This window comes from Aedes aegypti, chromosome 2, assembly GCF_002204515.2.
Source record: "Aedes aegypti strain LVP_AGWG chromosome 2, AaegL5.0 Primary Assembly, whole genome shotgun sequence".
NCBI classification, from domain to species: Eukaryota; Metazoa; Arthropoda; class Insecta; order Diptera; family Culicidae; genus Aedes; species Aedes aegypti.
In genome coordinates, this window is record NC_035108.1 from 109,722,965 (window position 1) to 109,742,839 (window position 19,875).

General features: G+C 40.8%; 1 protein-coding gene across 1 annotated transcript in view; it reads right to left on the bottom strand.

The window, feature by feature from the left end:
• Window positions 1-7,471: 7,471 nt before the first annotated feature.
• The window catches only part of LOC5567751 (palmitoleoyl-protein carboxylesterase NOTUM), a 70,007-nt gene continuing 57,603 nt past the window's right edge, over window positions 7,472-19,875 (bottom strand). The window contains exons 2-5 of the mRNA XM_021841911.1: window positions 16,019-16,550; window positions 15,659-15,955; window positions 9,554-9,760; window positions 7,472-9,489 (exon numbers count right to left, since the gene is read on the bottom strand). Of these exons, the coding sequence (XP_021697603.1) occupies window positions 8,477-9,489; window positions 9,554-9,760; window positions 15,659-15,955; window positions 16,019-16,550 (2,049 nt within the window). The 3' untranslated portion in view covers window positions 7,472-8,476. The remainder of the gene's footprint in view (window positions 9,490-9,553; window positions 9,761-15,658; window positions 15,956-16,018; window positions 16,551-19,875) is intronic.

Here is a 19,875-nt window from a genome sequence, read left to right on the forward strand (position 1 = left end):
TTTGAATTGTTTTTGGATGAAGAATCATATTACAGCATCAAAACGTCTTTTCTACGGTCAGAAATTGAATTTTCAGAAATACATCAAAAGTTGCTCTTAGAAAAACTTTTTTATATTAGATTGCACCATGTTGAAACTGTGCTTAAAACATCTGGTTTTACATTGAAATTTTACAGAAAAAATTTGAAAAAAATCGAAGATACCTATTTATTGCAATTTGTGTTTTAAGGTTTAATTTCGATTTTTTCATGAAAATAAAAGTATTTTGTTTCAGTTCAATTTTTTTTTACAAAGCCTATTTGATTGTCTACCATCCCTCCTCAGACACTTTTTCTCTATAATAAACGGTTTCCAAGGTACAATTTTTTTTTAAATAGTGGTGCCAAAAATACATACGCCCTTATCAGAAGTTACTCTCGATTCTAAACGATCCCCAATTATATGAGATAATTTTCGTCTCATATTCGCGATGACGGAGGCAATTACCACAGTTGACCCTATGCGTGAAGCTCCGATTTCCTTACATGGCAAAGCATAGGAAGAAAAATTTCAAGTGCTTCTAATAAATTCAAAACTAAATTCAATTAAATTCTGTTAAGTGTACGAGGTTAGTTTTATGATAAGCTATATAATCCGCAGAATATTGAGGAAAAAATATAAAAATCAAACTAATGTGTCTATAATGTAGCTCATCAATAGTCTATTATCATGTACTGAAAAAAATTTAAATAGCTATTGTAATTAATTTTATATAGGGTAATTATTAATCGAAAACTCTATTTTCTATTAATATTATTGATGATGATGAAAGCTAATAGCATTCCCAAGCTGTACCAGATGAATGTTTTAAAGCATTAAACGATTTTGATCGTTGGAAGAACAGTTTTAAATGATGCATCAAGAAAAGCCTATATTTTTAACCAGTCTCTCTATCTACGGGCGGGTTTTCATAAGCTTAAATTTTTAAGTTTAGAACCAAAACAATTATATGTAGCGGGTATATCAGTTCAGTATGGATGTAGTTACATGATAGATATTGAATTTTGAATAAAAGTTCTATATTTTTGAGAAAAAGCATATACCGCAATAATAGGACAATGAAAATAGCTTTATGCCTATTATTGCGGTATCTGTAAATCTTATTCAAAAATTCGTTATTTCAATAGTCATTTTTAATTGTAATTGCTGGAAACATTAATTATATTATTGGGATACTAACTAGGACATAATTTTGAGTTATTCATACATTTATTTAGTCAAACAAAAGGTTTATGTTTATTTTTACCCTGTAGTTCCTCTTATTTACAAATATTCTGCAAATAAACGCAATATTTTACCAAAAAAATCACGTAAACTGACTGAAAATCGGAACACATGCCAAAAATACGTTGAACAACTAAGTTATAGGATGATCAAAAGGAAGCAATCCTTTAAAATTGTGTTGCTAGTGGGAAATATTTGTAAAAGCATCAAAATTGTAGGTTATACTAAAGTCAACAAATTCATTAATTATATAGCGACTAGTGGTCTCAGATGGAAGAACCTTGTCTATTCACTTTAACATAGTCCACCAACGACGAAAGAGGAGACGAAACCGGCAGAAAATCATTCGATTCTGTTGATTTGTTTTCGAATCGTGACACAAAGTAATGAATTAGTTTTCCTCAGGGATGGTACACAAATTATGTCACGCTAAATTTCAACTTTTTCGACCCCCTCCCCCCCCCTTTGTTACACTTTTTGAATGAGTCTTTTGAAAATTTTGTAAGGCTTGTCACGCTTCGTTTGACCTCCCCCCCCCCCTTGGAGCGTGACATAATTTGTGCATGACCCCTCATAGATAGGTCCAAAGTCACACAAACTGATAATACCGTGCAGTGTCATTAACATGGAGGAAGCATAATTTCAATGCTCGAACATTGTGTGGTATTGAATGTATATTGAATGTAATAAAATCTATGATTTTCGGTATACCGCAATAATAGGACAAAATATCGCAATAATAGGACAGAGGAAGAACTTCAGATTTATGTCAAAAAATATATGTATGATTCCAAAAATTACTTTTTTACTTCACTATACTCCAGATAAAGGATAGTTTTAACACTTAACATTGCAAAATACCATAATATTTAGATTTTGGACACTGCAATACGATTTTAATGTTAACACCGTGCTTAAGTCCTCCATAATAGGACGGATACCCTAAGCATTTTAAATTTCACTTCCTATACCTTGCCGGGTTAAATTTTCGACGCTTCACGCATAGAGTAAACTTTTTCCAGATGGCAGCACCGTACCTTCGTTAGAGCGAATACTTAATACATCTGCGCAGTTTCATCCAAATCGGAATGGTACATGTCAGATTTCAGCCGGCCGGCTGGATGGGCCTCCGGTGGATTTCCCCGCAGGGTGGTGGTGGTAGTCGAAAAATTAACTTGGTGGATCGGTAGTAGATTGACTTGACGGAAAGGTGCGATCTACTTGTCTCCCTGGCATCTTCCCTCTTTGGCTTACATCGACAGAGCCCAGGACAAGGCCGGAGTGACTCTGCCGAAAGGGGTCCTCCTTGACGTTTAGAGCACCCTTGGGGCCCGAGGAATAGCTCCTTAACGGTAATGGCCTTGCAAGACCAGAGCGGCACTAATCTTTTTCTAATAGGCGTAATGGCCAACTAGGGACCACTAGACCTAACCGTGTGCATCGCCAACTTTCGTTGACGTACAAAATGTCGGAGTACGGTAGGGTACCACAAAAGGTCTTGTGAGGGTAACGGGGAAGAATATCATAAGTCATAAGGGCTTGTAAATTTTGATGGCCATTTTCGGCGTTATGAAATAAATGAATGAACCCCTATGAGCTGACGATCTCTTGTATCTTTCGATAATTTTAACCTTTTATTCACCATGGGTTTTGTATAAAACATAAAGCTCTGCTGGTTTGGTGCCACTTTGTTCTGAAATAAAAATAAATTAGGTAGGTATAAATCAAGAATTAACAAATCAAAACAAGTCCCAGCAGCTGCTGATACTTTTTCAGCTGTATCAGTGCAAAACCAACTGATTTTCTTTGATTCGAAATCGTGAAACGAATTAGTAACAATCATCAACGAGCGTACAAACTTCAATGACGGCCTACTTCGCCTTAAGCCTCGTATAATAAATTTACGACTCGTGCTGTAAAAATCATCATTCTGCAACTAGTTCCGTAAATTACTATTACTTTCATTAAGTCAACTTACTTTGGCTAGTACAATGTACGCGTTATTAATCTTCTGCCCGTTCACCGAAGTTACGTATCCTGCTTCATATTTCTTGTAACCTTCCAGGCTACGGTTGTTTTGCATAGCATTTCCCGTAAACGGCGATCTATAATTTAATAAGTACTCTACCACATGGCCAGTGGTCACATTCAACGGCAACTCGGTATTTTTCAAATCGAGCAAGTAGGGATCATTGAATGATATACTTTTAATTTTCTGTATACAACGCTTGAATATATTTGGGTTATCCTTTGGAAGATTTCGAGCGTACACAGATAGACGTATTGATGCTTGAGAATTAACTGGCTGGATCATATCTACAAAATAAAAATATTAGTTCTTCCAACATCAGCTTCAATTAAAATAATTCACCAATAAAAAATTTACAAGCCCTTCTGACTTATGATATTCTAAAACACTTCCCCGTTACCCTCACAAGACCTTTTGTGGTACCCTACGGTACTCCAACATTTTGTACGTCAACGAAAGTTGGCGAAGCACACGGTTCGGCCTAGTGGTCCCTAGTTGGCCATTACGCCTATTAGAAAAAGGTTAGTGCCGCTCTGGTCTTGCAAGGCCATAACCGTTAAGGAGCGATTCCTCGGGCCCCAAGGGTGCCCTAAACGTCAAGGAGGACCCCTTTCGGCAGAGTCTCTCCGGCCTTGTCCTGGGCTCTGTCGATGTAAGCCAAAGAGGGAAGATGCCAGGGAGACAAGTAGATCGCACCTTTCCGTCAAGTCGATCTACTACCGATCCACCAAGTTAATTTTTCGACTACCACCACCACCCTGCGGGGAAACCCAACGGAGGCCCATCCAGCCGGCCGCAGAAACATCGTCGACGAGCGCTCGTCCAACGGCATCGATACACCAGGCTAAGCAGCATCAACAGTACAATATTCAATTCAATAAAGTCAGCCCACACCACATAAGAAACAGTTTTCCAATAAATTTCACATTATTTTTCTTTTTAAATTACACTTTTTACATAACCCAAGTAAGGTAACAGTATCTGCACGTTGGTCGCGAAGCCCCTCCTATTGCCTGGTAGTAATCCAGCCTTAAGACCCAGCTCGAGGGGTCCCTTGCTACTGGAAGTTTACCGCGAGCTTTGCTAGGGTAATAACTTACCGCAAAGCAACACATAAACACGACCGCAGCGGAAAAAACGGAACAAACCGCAGACACCGGAACGACCCAAACGAGCTTAACACGATCGCGGTGAAAACTTATGACAGCTTTTCAATATTTTGAAACTGCATGGGTTTCCATGGCAAATTGCACGAAAAGTGGAGTTCATCGTAGTAAACACGGCACCGCTTAAAAGTCAAAATTTTCATGCAGTTCATTCAGTGCACAGGTCCATTCGTGGAGCAAGCCATGCATTGCAAATTTGTCGAGTGTGCATTTTCATGCATTTAAATGCATGAAATTATTTCGATTCATCAGATGCATCAGGAGTGATTCACCCCTTCGATTGAATGAAAGAAAAAATGAAGCCAAATAACCATAAGTCTAGAAGAACATAAAATGAAAGAACATGAAAGTTTTCAAATGTTGTAAATTTTTGATATAACAAAGAATTTTTAAAATTGTTAAAAAAAATTCAAAAGGAATACAGTTAACTCTCCCTTACTCGATATTCCGTATCTCGATATAAAGTTAGGGAACCATAGTAAAAGTTGGTTTTCATGGCTAACTCGATGGTCCCTTGGATTGCAGTTGCACTGGTTTTGTGTTCTGTAACTCGATACCTCCCTAACTCGATGGTCCCTTCAATATGGAGTAAGGGAGAGTTAACTGTATAACACAATATGTTAAATTTTTGTTTCAATATATTCTGTGGATAACAGCCCTAAACAAAATTAAATAAAATTATGCATATCATATTTTGATATGCATAATTTTATTTTCCTCTGGTCGGGAACTAATAAAACAAAACTAGAGAGGACTGCATTCCAGCACTCTTTTGAAGCAGTGCTGAAAAGTAGCACTGTTGGGAAAAGTAGATTTTTATGTTGTTCTTTCTTCCGATAAAAAGTAGGCTGATATGTAACGGAATTTCAAAAATTGTAACGATGTGACAGGTTGCAAAATGCGGATCGTTTTAGCACGAGTCGTACATTTATCCAACGACAATTGCCGAGGCTACTTAGCGAGGATTTTCTTTTTTAATGTAAATGAATCTTTGATCGAATTGTAAAATTAGTATATCGTATCTGACGAAACCTGAAAAATTGTAGAACCATTTGCTAGATGTTTCGATTCCCAAACTGAAACATACTACAGTCGACTCTCTTTATCTCGATATCGATATCAGGCGGAAAGGGAAAATAATAAACTAGCAGTACCGTAATCCGGGGGCAAATTGATCACTGGGGTGAATTTGATCACGTCGGTACCAAATAGCATTTCCTTTCAAGGATGCTCAATACTTCGTTGCCAATATTTTCTAGTTTATAGATGTCTAATGATGATTTTAAACAATTTCATTTTTATTGAAGTCAGTTTTGTAGAGAAATATTCACAGTTTTTGAAGGTGTTAGCAATACTGTTGGAAATGTCTTTACTAATCAATCCGCTGGTGCTTAGCCTACATGTAAACTTTGAGTGTTCAAAATGTTGTGTGAGCTTCAGTGTGAATTGCTGAACTCATTTTTGAAATCGTACAACATTACAGGAATAGTTTTTTGCCCATAAAACCGTTTATTGTTCAATAAAGTGCTTATTTCAAAGAAAATTGCATACATTTAGGCGCATTGTGCAGATTTCCAAAGTTTAATTTGGCAATAAAATAACGATATACACGAGTTGTAAGAATTTCGACATCATTTTTAGATTCAGGAGACCCAAATTTAGCAGATAGGGAAATTTCACATTCTAAAATATACCGTAAAACGGGGTAACTTTGATAGTGTGAGACCCATAACATATTAAACGAAATAACGAAGTTTCTGTTAATCAGTTAAGCAAAACGAATGCAAATGTAAAGAGTATTAGTATGGCACTTCATGTCAAAGCTATTTTCGTTGAAATCAAGTGCATTTGAGGCTTTTTATACGAATATTAAAAATTGACACAATTTTAGCATTTTCGAAACGCTTACAAACAATCTGTTCTACGATCAATATTTGATGTGGTTTTGAATAGTTGGCCACTTATCTTTGACAGCCTAGTTATCATAGAACTTGAATACGGTCTCAAATTTCTTAGCGAATAGCATTTTCACAAACTGGGACCATTTTTGTAATCTAAGTCAGAAATTTCCATATAACGTTAAACGCCTAGAGGTATGCAATGCCCTACAAATGTTCGTTATTCATTCAATTTTGTTCGATTCATACTCCATTATCAAAGTTACCCCAAAACAGAAAACCAACTTTCGATTACATGAAAAATTATATATCTATTCATAATAAATCTGTTGGAAATCTATCGACTGCAATCGATAGCTAGGATGCCAGTACTTGTTTTAAAAATATAAATTATTATTCTTTGAAACAGCATGCATAAATATTCAAGTTTTCTTCGAAAAAACTATCAAAGTTACCCCGTTTTACGGTACTTTATTTTATAGTGATCAATTTCGCCCCAATGTGTCATTTTCAATTTTTGATATTAAAACTAATTTTATGAAATGTTAAATAATATTTCAGAAAAAGTCGATTACATAAACTGATAGAGATAAATGAAGTACTGATTTTACTGTAATAAATTTGACAATTTCTTAATTCCAAAAGAAAACATGTCAAAAAGTTGTGAAAAAGTGATCAATTTGCCCCCGGATTACGGTATTCGTATCGTGTTCCCAAAGTATATTGAATAATAAAAATCTGGTTTAATATCATTCGATAATGGGCATATCGACAAACGAAAAGAAAATCGGGAGTGAAAATCAACAAGAACACATCGAGATATGGATATTTCGAGATAAGCAGAATATCGACATATGGAGAGGAAAATTGTATGCAGAATGAAGGGACCGAAGAAATCCTCGACATAGGGAGACATATTGAGATGTGGAGAGTCGACAGTAAGAAAAAAAACAGGAACGGTAAGATTAGGTAAATTTTCAACCTAGCTTAAGAATAAAAGACGGTATTGAGATGAAAATAAGATCAATGTGATATTTTACACGGCTGACTAGACCACACTGGAATACTGGTTCAATACATTTTTATTCATCATCGTGTTATATCTTCACTTGGCATTTTTTGAATATTTTCAACATGATACTTATTACAGTTCGCTCTCCTTCTATTACTCGTACATCCCTAATCTGTCGACTCCTATAAATAAATTTATGTACAAAGCAATATAATATATAAAAAATAGTCATCGGAAAGCGGTACAAGTCGTGCGACTGGTGGGAAACATGTCCTAAAGTAGCAGATCTTCGGAAGGTTGAAAATGAGTCTCACAATTTCCGCAAAGGGCACGCACGGTCCACGGCAAATATCTCTAATACTTTCTAATACTATGACTAATTGCAGGTACAATATATGATTCCGTTGTTGCAGTTCACCATCGTCGGGCTGCGAGTTTCGACTGTTGATCTGTGTTTCATCCGGGTTTATTACTTTTTGCTATTCGAGTTTTAGTTTTTGCTCTATTGTTTGTCCTTTTCTCTATTAAGTAATCGGTGAGGTAGTCATTTCGCTGTTTTCTTACGTGGCTAGTATGTACAGTCTAGGGTTTTTCCATTTTTTTTCGAAAACAAAAACATAAATACAACTTTTGCTTACTACTTCTCGACCTAAAAAATCTATCATTTTAAGAACTGGGTTGCCTGTCGCACAAAAATGTCATCTCTGGGTAAAGCTTCTATATTGTACACGGGCTTACAAACGAACAAATAAATAATGCTTCTAAACGTAAGTGATTCAGTCTGGTTTAGTTTGTTTTGTAGCTCTTTGCATTGCTTAGGTAGTTATATGTACAAGCACTATGAACAGGGTTTCAACTATCTTGTGTTTAATCTCAACAAAAGTGTGAGCTGCATTTCTGAAGAAAATAGGGACCGAATCGAAGGGGGGGCTTGTCTTCCTGGCGAGGCCGACAAAAATTTTGAACTTAGAAACACATCTTGCTCGAAATACGTAACCATTTGAAATTCATCAAATTTCTTGCTACACTACAGAAAAAAATAAATTATCGTCTACCTAATCGATTTGTTCAGCTATTTACAGGGGAGTTGGGGAAGACGTCCATTGGGCTACGTGACCTGTTGCGTCAGTAGATTGACCAGTTCCGCGTGGTCCATGTTGTTCAGGGTTTGCATATCGACGCCGAGAGCCGTCGCGACGGCGTCCATGTCCAGCCCGAACGAGGCCAACAGTTCGAGGAACTTCATCTCCTCTCCCGTCAGCGGATTCGTCAGCGTCGGACAGGAGTGATTACACTGCGGCCAACTGCATCGCTCCAGCAACCTCAGAGAGCATTTCTTTGGTTCGGCTAGATCCAGCCCGAAAGGATTCGTGTTTTGTTGCTGCTGCTGTTGGTTCTTCCGGTTGTTCATGTTTTTGCGGTTGCGATTTTTGTGGTTCAACCGCTTCTTGTTCTGATTCCGAAGCCGATGGCGTTCGTTCTGATTTTGCTTCTTGTTGGAGTTTCCACTACTATTACTATTTTTACCGGTACTATTTGGCGATCGCTCTAGTCTAGGAACTTTCGTTGAATGGGATTCGTCTAATCTCTGCTGGTGTCGAGTGTGATTCTTGCCTCCTTCTCGTCCGTTGTTCTTGTTGTTCAACCGGTTCAACCTCCGCTGTAGTTGTCGCTCCTCTCGTCTTCTCTGTCGCTCTTCTTTGGTCAACTTGGGTTTCGGAGCTTCCTCCTGTCCGTTTCCTCCCTGATTATCGTCCATCTGCTGTTGTTGCTTCTTCCTGCGACCTCCGTTATGCTTCCGGCGCATCTTCTGCGGACTGGGATTGCGGTTCGACTGACGCCTCTGAACCTGACGATCCCGCACGTCCGACTGCTCCCAACACCGAAGGGCATCTGCCAAACTAACGTCGTCGATCTTGATGTTCATCCAGTCCCGCTTCGTCAGCACGGAATGCCCTATGCAGGACGGGGCGAACACTGCCGTCACGTTGTTCAAGGACTCCCGCAGAGCACCACCCATATCGTGGATGTAGTCCCACTGTTGAGGTGTAACCGGAGCGCCCACGTGGTCCGCTCGCATCTGAGCCTCGTCGAACAACCACTGGAACACGAACAGGGGCGCTGAAAGATGAAGAACATTCGATTAGGTTTACTGTTCAGGTCAGGGAATTCCTCGAGAACTTACATTTCAACGTATTGTACAGCCGATGGCCGAAGTAGCACCGCCACGGTTCCTTCGGGTGTTCGGCTACGCAAGCCTGTGGCAGGGCTCCGTCCCACATGCGCCAGCCCTGACGGACGGCTTCCGATGCTGCCACGGCTCCCGGTGTGTACGGTTCCCGGTCGAGAAACCAGCCGGAGTCGCTGACGCCTCGGACGGCCACCTTGAGACCTGCAAAACAATAGAAAGGTCGGTTAGGAAAGGTCAAATATTCTTAGCTTAAATCGTAATCATGCTTTATGCAAACGGTCTTAAACTCTAGAAGCTTCCAATAGAAGCTCTCGAAGCTTCTGATAGAAGCTCTCGAAGTTTCTGCTAGGATCTCTCAAAGCTTCTGCTAAAAGCTCTCGAAGCTTCTAACAGTGATTCTCGACGCATCTGATAGAAGCTCTTAATGCTTATCATAGAAGCTCTCGAAGCTCATCAAAACTTCTGCTAGAAGCATAACTTCTGATAGAAGCTCTTAAAGCTTCTGCTAGAAGCTCTCAGAGCTCTGATAGAAGCTCTTAGAGCTCTAATAGAAGCTCTTAGAGCTTCTGATAGAAGCTCTTAAAGCTTCTGATAGAAGCTCTTAAAGCTTCTGATCGAAGCTCTGAAAGCTTCCAATAAAAGCTCTCAAAGCATCTGATAGAAGCTTTCAAAGCTTCTGATAAAAGTTCCAAAACCTTCTCATAGACGCTCTAGAAGCTCCTCATATAAAATCTCAAAGCTTCTCAAAGAAGTTCTCAAAGCTTCTGCTAGAAGCTCTAAAAGATTCTGATGGAAGCTCTAAAAGCTTCTGCTTGAAGCTTTTAGTTCTGCTTGAAGCTCTCAAAGCTTCAGATTGTAGTTCTCGAAACTTCTGATAGAAGATCTCGAAGCTTCTGATAGAAGCTCTCAAAGCTTCTGAGAGAAGCTCTCAATGCTTTTGATAGGAGCTCTCGAAGCTTCTGATAGAAGCTCTCAAATTTTCCATAAAAAGCTCTCAAAGTTCTTCATAGAAGCTCTCAAAGCTTCCGATAGAAGCTCTTAAAGCTTCTGATAGAAGCTCTCATAGCTTCTGATAGAAGCTCTCAAAGCTTCTGCTAGAAGCTCTCAAAGCTTCTGCTAGAAGCTCTCAAAGCTTCTGCTAGAAGCTCTCAAAGCTTCTGCTAGAAGCTCTTAGAGCTTCTGATAGAAGCTCTTAAAGCTTCTGATAGAAGCTCTCAAAACTTCTGCTTGAAGCTCTCAAAGCTTCTGATAGTAGTTCTCGAAGCTTCTGATGGAAGATCTCAAAGCTTCTAATGAAAGTTCTCGAAGCATCTGATAGAAGCTCTCAAAGCTTCTCATAGAAGCTCCCAAAGCTTCTGCTAGAAGCTCTCAAAGCTTCTGCTAGAAGCTCTCAAAGCTTCTGAGAGAAGCTCTCAATGCTTTCGATAGGAGCTCTCGAAGCTTCTGATAGAAGTTCTTAAAGCTTCTGATAGAAGCTCTCAAAAATTCTGCTAGAAGCTCTCAAAGCTTCTGATAGAAGATCTCAAAGCTTCTAATAGAAGTTCTCGAAGTTTTTGATAGAAGCTCTCAATGCTTCTCATAGAAGCTTCCAAAGCTTCTGAGAGAAGCTCTCAATGCTTGTGATAAGAGCTCTCGAAGCTTCTGATAGAAAGTCTCAAATTTTCCATAGAAAGCTCTCAAAGTTCTTGATAAAAGTTCTCAAAGCTTCTGCTCAGAAAGCTTGAAGCTTCCAAGGCTTCCATAGCTTCCATTAGAAACTTTCAAAACATCCAGCAGAAGTTTCCAAAGCTTCCAGCCGAAGCTTCCAAAGTTTGCAGAAGAAGCTTCCAGCAGAAGCTTCCAAAGCTTCCAGCAGAAGCTTCGAAAGCTTCCAGCAGAAGCTTCCAAAGCTTTCAGCATAAGATTCCAAAACTTCCAGCAGAAGCTTTCAAAGCTCCCAGAAGAAACTTCCAAAGCTCCCAGAAGAAGCTTCCAAGGTTCCAAAGTTTCCAGCCGAAGCTTCCGAAGCTTCCAGCAGAAGCTTCCAAAGCTTCCAAAAGAAGCTTCCAATGCTTCCAGGAGAAGTTTCCAAAGCTTCTGGAGCTGACAAAACTTCCAGAAGAAGCTGCCAAAGCTTCCAATGCTTCCAGAAGAAGCTTCCAAAGCTTCCAGAAGAAGCTCCCAAAGCTTCCAGCAAAATCTTCCAAAGCTTCCAGCAAAATCTTCCAAAGCTTCCAAAAGAAGCTCCCAAAGCTTCCAGCAGAAGCTTCCAAAGCTTTCAGAAGAAGCTTCTACAGTTTCCAGAAGAAGCTTCCAAAGCTTCCAGAAGAAGCTCCCAAAGCTTCCAGAAGAAGCTTCCAAAGCTTCCAGAAGAGACTTCCAAAGCTTTCAGAAGAAGCTACCAGAGCTTCCAGAAGAAACTTTCAAAGCATCCAGCAGAAGCTTTCAGAATGGCCAGCAGAAGCTCCCAAAGCTTCCAGAAGAAGCTTCCAATGCTTCCAGAAGAAGTTTCCAAAGCTTCTGGAGCTGTCAAAACTCCCAGAAGAAGCTTCCAAAGCTTGCAGAAGAATTCCCAAAGCTTCCAGCAAAATCTTCCAAGGCTTCCAAAAGAAGCTCCCAAAGCTTCCAGCAGAAGCTTCCAAAGCTTTCAGAAGAAGCTTCTTAAGCTCTCAGAAGAAGCTTCCAAAACTTCCAAAAGAAGCTTCCAAAGCATCCAGAAGAAGCTTCCAAAGCTTCCAGAAGAAACTTCCAAAGCTTCCAGAACAAGCTTTAAAGCTTCCAAAAGAAGCTGATAAAGCTACCAGAAGAAGCTTCCACAGTTCCCAAAGCTTCCAGACGCGCTTCCAAAGCTTTCAGCCGAAGCCTCAAATCTTCCAGCAGAAGCTTCCAATGCTTCCAGAAGAAGTTTCAAAAGCTTCTGGAGCTGTCAAAACTTCCAGAAGAAGCTTCCAATGCTTCCAGAAGAAGCTCCCAAAGCTTCCAGCAAAATCTTCCGAAGCTTCCAAAAGAAGCTCCCAAAGCTTCCAGCAGAAGCTTCCAAAGCTTTCAGAAGAAGCTTCTAAAGCTTTCAGAAGAAGCTTCCAAAACTTCCAAAAGAAGCTTCCAAAGCATCCAGAAGGAGCTTCCAAAGCATCCAGAAGAAGCTTCCAAAGCTTCCAGAAGAAACTTCCAAAGCTTCCAGAACAAGCTTTCAAAGCTTCCAAAAAAAGCTTATAAAGCTACCAGAAGAAGCTTCCACAGTTCCCAAAGCTTCCAGACGCGCTTCCAAAGCTTTCAGCCGAAGCCTCCAAGGCTTCCAGCAGAAGCTTCTAAAGCTTCCAACAGATGTTTCCAAAGCTTCCAGCAGAAGCTTCCAAAACTTCCAGCAGAAACTTCCAAAGCTTCCAGCAGAAGCTTCCAAGGCTCCCAGCAGAAGATTCCAATGCTTCCAGCAGTTGCTTCCAAGGTTCCAAAGTTTCCAGCCGAAGCTTCCAAAGCTTCCAGCAGAAACTTCCAAAGCTTCCAGCAGAAGCTTTTGAAGCTTCCAGAAAAAGCATTCGAAGCTTCCAGAAGAAAAAAAAACTTGCGAAGCTTCCAGAAGAAGCGGCCAAACCTTCCAGAAGAAGCTTCCAAAGCTTCCAGAAAAAGCATCCAAAGCTTCCAGAAGAAGATACCAAATCTTCCAGAAGAAGTTTCTAAATTCTCCAGAAGAAGCTACCAAAGCTTCTAGAAGTATCTGCCAAAGCTTCCAGAAGAAGCTTCCAAAGCTTCCAGAAGAAGCTCCCAAAGCTTCCAGCAAAATCTTCCAAAGCTTCCAGCAAAATCTTCCAAAGCTTCCAAAAGAAGCTCCCAAAGCTTCCAGCAGAAGCTTCCAAAGCTTTCAGAAGAAGCTTCTACAGTTTCCAGAAGAAGCTTCCAAAGCTTCCAGAAGAAGCTCCAAAGCTTCCAAAAGAAGCTTCCAAAGCTTCCAGAAGAGACTTCCAAAGCTTTCAGAAGAAGGTTCCAGAGCTTCCAGAAGAAACTTTCAAAGCATCCAGCAGAGGCTTTCAGAATGTCCAGCAGAAGCTCCCAAAGCTTCCAGAAGAAGTTTCCAAAGCTTCTGGAGCTGTCAAAACTTCCAGAAGAAGCTGCCAAAGCTTCCAATGCTTCCAGAAGAAGCTTCCAAAGCTTGCAGAAGAATTCCCAAAGTTTCCAGCAAAATCTTCCAAGGCTTCCAAAAGAAGCTCCCAAAGCTTCCAGCAGAAGCTTCCAAAGCTTTCAGAAGAAGCTTCTTAAGCTCTCAGAAGAAGCTTCCAAAACTTCCAAAAGAAGCTTCCAAAGCATCCAGAAGAAGCTTCCAGAAGAAACTTCCAAAGCTTCCAGAACAAGCTTTCAAAGCTTCCAAAAGAAGCTGATAAAGCTACCAGAAGAAGCTTCCACAGTTTCCAAAGCTTCCAGACGCGCTTCCAAAGCTTTCAGCCGAAGCCTCAAAGCTTCCAGCAGAAGCTTCCAAAGCTTCCAGCACAAGCTTCCAAAGCTTCCAGCAGAAGCTTCCAAAGCTTCCAGCAGAAGATTCCAAAGCTTCCAGCAGAAGCTTCCAATGCTTGCAGAAGAAGTTTCAAAAGCTTCTGGAGCTGTCAAAACTTCCAGAAGAAGCTGCCAAAGCTTCCAATGCTTCCAGAAGAAGCTTCCAATGCTTCCAGAAGAAGTTTCCAAAGCTTCTGGAGCTGTCAAAACTTCCAGAAGAAGCTGCCAAAGCTTCCAATGCTTCCAGAAGAAGCTTCCAAAGCTTCCAGAAAAAGCTCCCAAAGCTTCCAGCAAAATCTTCCAAAGCTTCCAAAAGAAGCTCCCAAAGCTTCCAGCAGAAGCTTCCAAAGCTTTCAAAAGAAGCTTCTAAAGCTTTCAGAAGAGGCTTCCAAAACTTCCAAAAGAAGCTGATAAAGCTACCAGAAGAAGCTTCCACAGTTTCCAAAGCTTCCAGACGCGCTTCCAAAGCTTTCAGCCGAAGCCTCAAAGCTTACAGCAGAAGCTTCCAAAGCTTCCAACAGAAGCCTCCAAGGCTTCCAGCAGAAGCTTCTAAAGCTTCCAACAGATGTTTCCAAAGCTTCCAGCAGAAGCTTCCAAAACTTCCAGCAGAAACTTCCAAAGCTTCCAGCAGAAGCTTCCAAGGCTTCCAGCAGAAGATTCCAATGCTTCCAACAGAAGCTTCCAAAGCTCCCAGCAGAAGCTTCCAAGGTTCCAAAGTTTCCAGCCGAAGCTTCCAAAGCTTCCAGCAGAAGCTTCCAAAGCTTCCAGCAGAAGCTTCCAAAGCTTCCAGCAGAAGCTTTTGAAGCTTCCAGAGGAAGCTTTCGAAGCTTTAAGAAGAAGCTTTTGAAGCTTCCAGAAAAAGCATTCGAAGCTTCCAGAAGAAAAAAAAAATTGCGAAGCTTCCAGAAGAAGCGGCCAAACCTTCCAGAAGAAGCATCCAAAGCTTCCAGAAGAAGATACCAAATCTTCCAGAAGAAGTTTCTAAATTCTCCAGAAGAAGCTACCAAAGCTTCTAGAAGTATCTGCCAAAGCTTCCAGAAGAAGCTGTCAGTTTCCAGAAAAAGCTGCTTGTTTCCAGAAAAAGTTGCCAAATTGTCCTGAAAAAACTTACAAAGCTTGCAGAAGAAGCTGCCAAAGCTTCCAGAACAAGCAACTAAAGCTTCTAGAAAAAGCTTCAAAAGCTCTCAGAAGGCGTTGCCAAAGCTTCCAGAAGGAGCTGCCAAAGCTTCCAGAACAAGCTGCTTTAGCTTCCAGAAGAAGCTTTCAATGCTTCTAGAATAAGCTTCAAAAGCCTCCAGCAGAACCTTCTAAAGCTTCCAGCAGAAGCTGTCAAAGCTTCCAACAGAATCTTCTAAAGCTTCCATCAGACACTCTCAAAGCTTCCAGCATAAATTTCCAAAGCTTCCAGTTGAAGCTTCCTCAGATTTTAATTGAAGCTCCCAAAGCTCCCAGGAGGAGCTTTTATAACTTCCCAATGAATTGTTCAAAACTTCTACATAAGCTACTTCTACAAAGTTCGAGAGCTTCTAGAAATGGCTTCTAGATATTGACAAAAGGCAATTATAAGCATTCCCAAAATTCTAAGAATAGTTCTATTCAAACCAACATTAAGCAAGAAAATACATTTGAACTCACCTTTCTCATTCTGCAGAAAGCTGCGCACCTTATCCAGGTTGAGCATCACTCCCAAACCTCCGGCAGAGGACCCAGCCATCAGCAAATCAGCTCCCTGCGAGTGTCCCAATCCAAGCGGAATCAAATCGGCCATCACCTGCCGGACGATCAGCGATCCCATGAACCTCAATCCATCCCTCGTATCGGGCTTGACCTTGGTTCCACTCCACGAGTCGCTGCTACAGTACGGAACAAACACGTGGTTGGCGTTGTACCAGTACGGGTTCTCCGACGGAAGCGGCGATAGAAGGCCTCCAACTGTGGGACAAATCATCAATGTTAATTCGATTCAACGATTAGGTCTAGCCAAACAGGACTTACCATCTCTGGTTTCCGGCCACTGAGCGGACGTCATCAGATGCCTCAGTTTGAGCCACCTGGCCCGGCAAGACTTGTGATCGTAGCAGTGCCAGCCTCCTTCGAAGAACACGACCCACCGTCTGGATCCGGGCGATTTACGTAGATAGAATCCGGCCTGGGAACCGTCGTTGCAGGTGACGGTCCGGTTGGACAGGAACACTCGCTTCAGTTCCTTCTGAACGGTGACGACAGCTGGTGCCGATGTTACCGGTGGAAGTTGATTGCTGTTGCTTTTGTCGCCATCGGCGGAAACTGTCCCCGAGGAGGCGCCATTCTGCTCCCCATAACTGACAGCCGCCGCCTCAGCCGATGACGCCCCATTTGACGCTTCCGTTTCGCCGTTGGCCAACCGTTGAATCGAGTTACTTTCGATGGAAATATTCGCCTGCCGATGTCGTTGGTTAACTGCCGAAGCCATTGCCGTCGTTCCCGCCGCTCGACACTGGCATGGGACGGAGAAATGCGCCACCATCAAACACACCGCCAGCGTGGTCTGCAAAGGGGGGAAGAGAGATCGATCATAAAATTAATCAAACTGTCATTAAATAATTTGTGACGCTGCGCGGTCACACAGAAAGAGAGGGAAGGAATCTCGAACATGCCCGGAACGCTGTCCGAACCGTGACGGTTGAGAGGCAGGGAGAGAACGAGAGATACAAAAGACATCAATCATCGTCCGGTGACGGAGATTTTGACGGCGTCAGGCGACGAACCCGATCGATTTGTTTGATGCGGCTTAATACTTTGATGGGAGGAAGCAATGCCGCCGCACTGTGGGATTTTCGTCAAATAAGGGTCAAGTGCGGGGAAAATTGGTCAAAAGAAGGGTTGGCATTCGTTGGATATTTTTTCTTCATACTAGCAAAAACGGAAGACTTCCCTTAATACTTCTAAAACTCAACTAATAATTTTCCCACATAAACCAAAAGCTCTTTATTTGAAACCTTCAAGTAGACATGTTGTCACGATGAGAGGGGTTCCAATAAATTGGTCAGATGATGTTAAGTATGTAAGGCTCAAGCTAGATAAAAATTTCAATTTATTTTTTGAATTTAAGAAATCGTATTGGCATTTAAGCTAAATGTAGCAAATATATAAATGTTGGTATTAAAAACAAAAATTTACAGAAAATTTTGTCTTAAGAACATCCTTTTGATCTTCAAACACTATTTTCAACGTCCAAATCTCACTGTGCTTCGGAAGACGATCGCACCCTCAGGGATCACGTACGCCCACAGAATTTCATAATTTCACGCTCAGGATCGCAGTAAGTAAGTAAGCCACGACGACATTGATCAAAGGGATCAACCGGTAGCAAGCGGCGGCGGCGGCACCGAAGGCCGCCAGTCCAGTGATCGATTGATGCTCCCGGAGTTGCACACCCGGAGCGAACTTAAACCAGTAGCAGTCGTGGCGATCTTCGGATCCTACAGGCGGCACCTTGTGTTCTTCTCCGGTTCTCTTCGTCCATCTGCTTCTTGGGCTTCTTCTTCTTCTTCTTTGGTGTTGTTGTCGCTGTTAACTACCATCGATCGACCCTCGACCAGTAGCTGGAACGTATCGTGACATACACACACAACGCTAATGGCCTTTGAGGTTTTCTTATGGTCAACTCTTTGGCTTTCCTACGGAATTCGCTACGGAAGGGCTGTAATTTCACGTGGAAAGTCAACTCAAACTCTCAGGCAATAAAGTTTTGTTACAATACTTAGTTTTTTCGAAGTTATTAGGATTTTTATACGCCCAGAATGGTGCCAAATACATATACGATCATTACTCAGAAACGGTTATACCAATTTGCTTCATTTTTTTACAACAGAATATAAGAAAAATCTATAGCCCGAGATATTTACGTGGGTTATGGCTAAGCGTCTCAAGAAATTTCGAAATATATGCCGAACCATATGGAGAGTGTTTAAAATTAACACAGATTCTTTTGAAAGACAAAGATCACCATCACCCCAAAGGTGGATTAACCAAAACCTGCTGGAAGTTGACCAGGACAATAAGCCCCTTGCCGCCAAAGCTTTCGTGGCGATGGTTTCATGCTCTGTTTTTCTTTTTCAAGAAAGAAGCCTGAGCCCGAACGCTCAAGACCGGGTGCAAATTTTTATTATGGTTATGACGCTTTTCGATACGGATACCGGCTACTGGAGTTGAGGGATGCAGTTTTTCGGTAGCTTCTGCTGCATCAAATAGGGATTGGCAGTCACATGGTGCAATTGTAAGATGGATTTTTCCATGGGTAGTTATGTAGGTTGTAGATTTTTGTAGAGACTTCTGTGGCGCCTGATGTAAACTTCTGTAGAGATTTTAAAGGAACATCGAGAAAACTTCTGTAGAAGACTTCTGTGTAGACTTGTAGAATTTCTGTGAAGCCTTTATGGTGATTTTTACTGAAACCTCTGAATATACTTTTGTAAAGAGTTCTGCAGAAATTTCTGAAGAGATTTCCGTTGAGGCTATTGAAAGGATTTCTGTTGATAACTATGTGAAGACTACTTAATGTGGATAATTCTGCAGAGACTTCTATGAAGATTCTATGATTTCTGTGAAGGCCTCTGTGAAGATTTTTGAGCAACTTATGTGGATACATTTTGCAAAAATGCTTAGAAGTAGTGATTCGCGTTTCATGGACGATCCAGGCTCCAATGAGAGATTTTTTGATTAAAAATTGTTTTCGAAAGGTTGATCACTTGAGGTGAAGATGCATCGAAGCCAAACCTCGAATTTTCAAGAGCACAAATCTGGAGAACCAAACACCCGTTTGAGCTGAAAACTTAATCGATTGGTCACCACCAGCTGATGACCAGTGAGTAGCATTTTCAGCACAAACAGTTGTCTGGTTCTCTAGATTTGTGCTCTTGAAAATTCGAAGTTTGGCTTCGATGCATCTTCACGTTGAACGTAGATGGTCGAAACTTCGACAATATCACGACTATATTTTCACCTGTCTGAAGATGCGATATGGATCGAAATGTACGATAAGGAAACACAGTGTGCTTTTTGATCCAAAAGTCGGAATGGAACGCCAAAAATATCCAAAATGATCATTTAAATTTTTGAATAGAGATTTCAAAATTTGTCATTTTGGATTTTTAGCCTACATAGTCCTTCTGCAATGTTGAATCTCTTAGATAGAAAACAGGGACACATTTAATTAAAATAAAATAATTATATTTAAAAATTTAAACGTTTGCAAACTTTTTTAAATTATTCTGTAGATATTTTAGAGGTTTTTTTTTTCTGTTGCGACTTTTGAGAAAAACTTTAAGGAAACTTCGATGAAGTTTCCTGTAAAGCCTTCCTTCGATGCTTCTACCAAGACTCCTGGAAATATTTCGCTGAAGAATTCTGTAGAAGCTTCTATGAAGCCTTCTATGGAGACTGTGTGGAGGCCACAGTTAAAACTTCTGTTGAGACCTCTGTAGTGACTTCTGTGAATATAACTAGAAACAAAAGTGAAACCTGTGATGGACACTTTTTTGTTTTGAACGGTTTCGAGAAGGTTTTTCGAATGCCGTCTGTGAAGATTTCTGTGCAACTTCTGGTTTCTAAACGAGATTCTCTATTGTGGAAATTTTTATGGAGACCTCTGAGGAGGATCATCTAAAAACTTCTCGAAAAAAAAACTCTATGAAAAAAAATCTTTTTCTTTTGTTTATTTTTTAAATTCCTCAGTAGAGATTTTTTCTAGGTGTCTTCTGTAAAGACATTTGAGCAAAACTTTATGGAACTCTCGAAAAATATTACTGTAAAGTCTTCCGTCGATGCTTCTACAAAGACTCCTGTAAAGAATTCGGTGGAGGATTCTATAG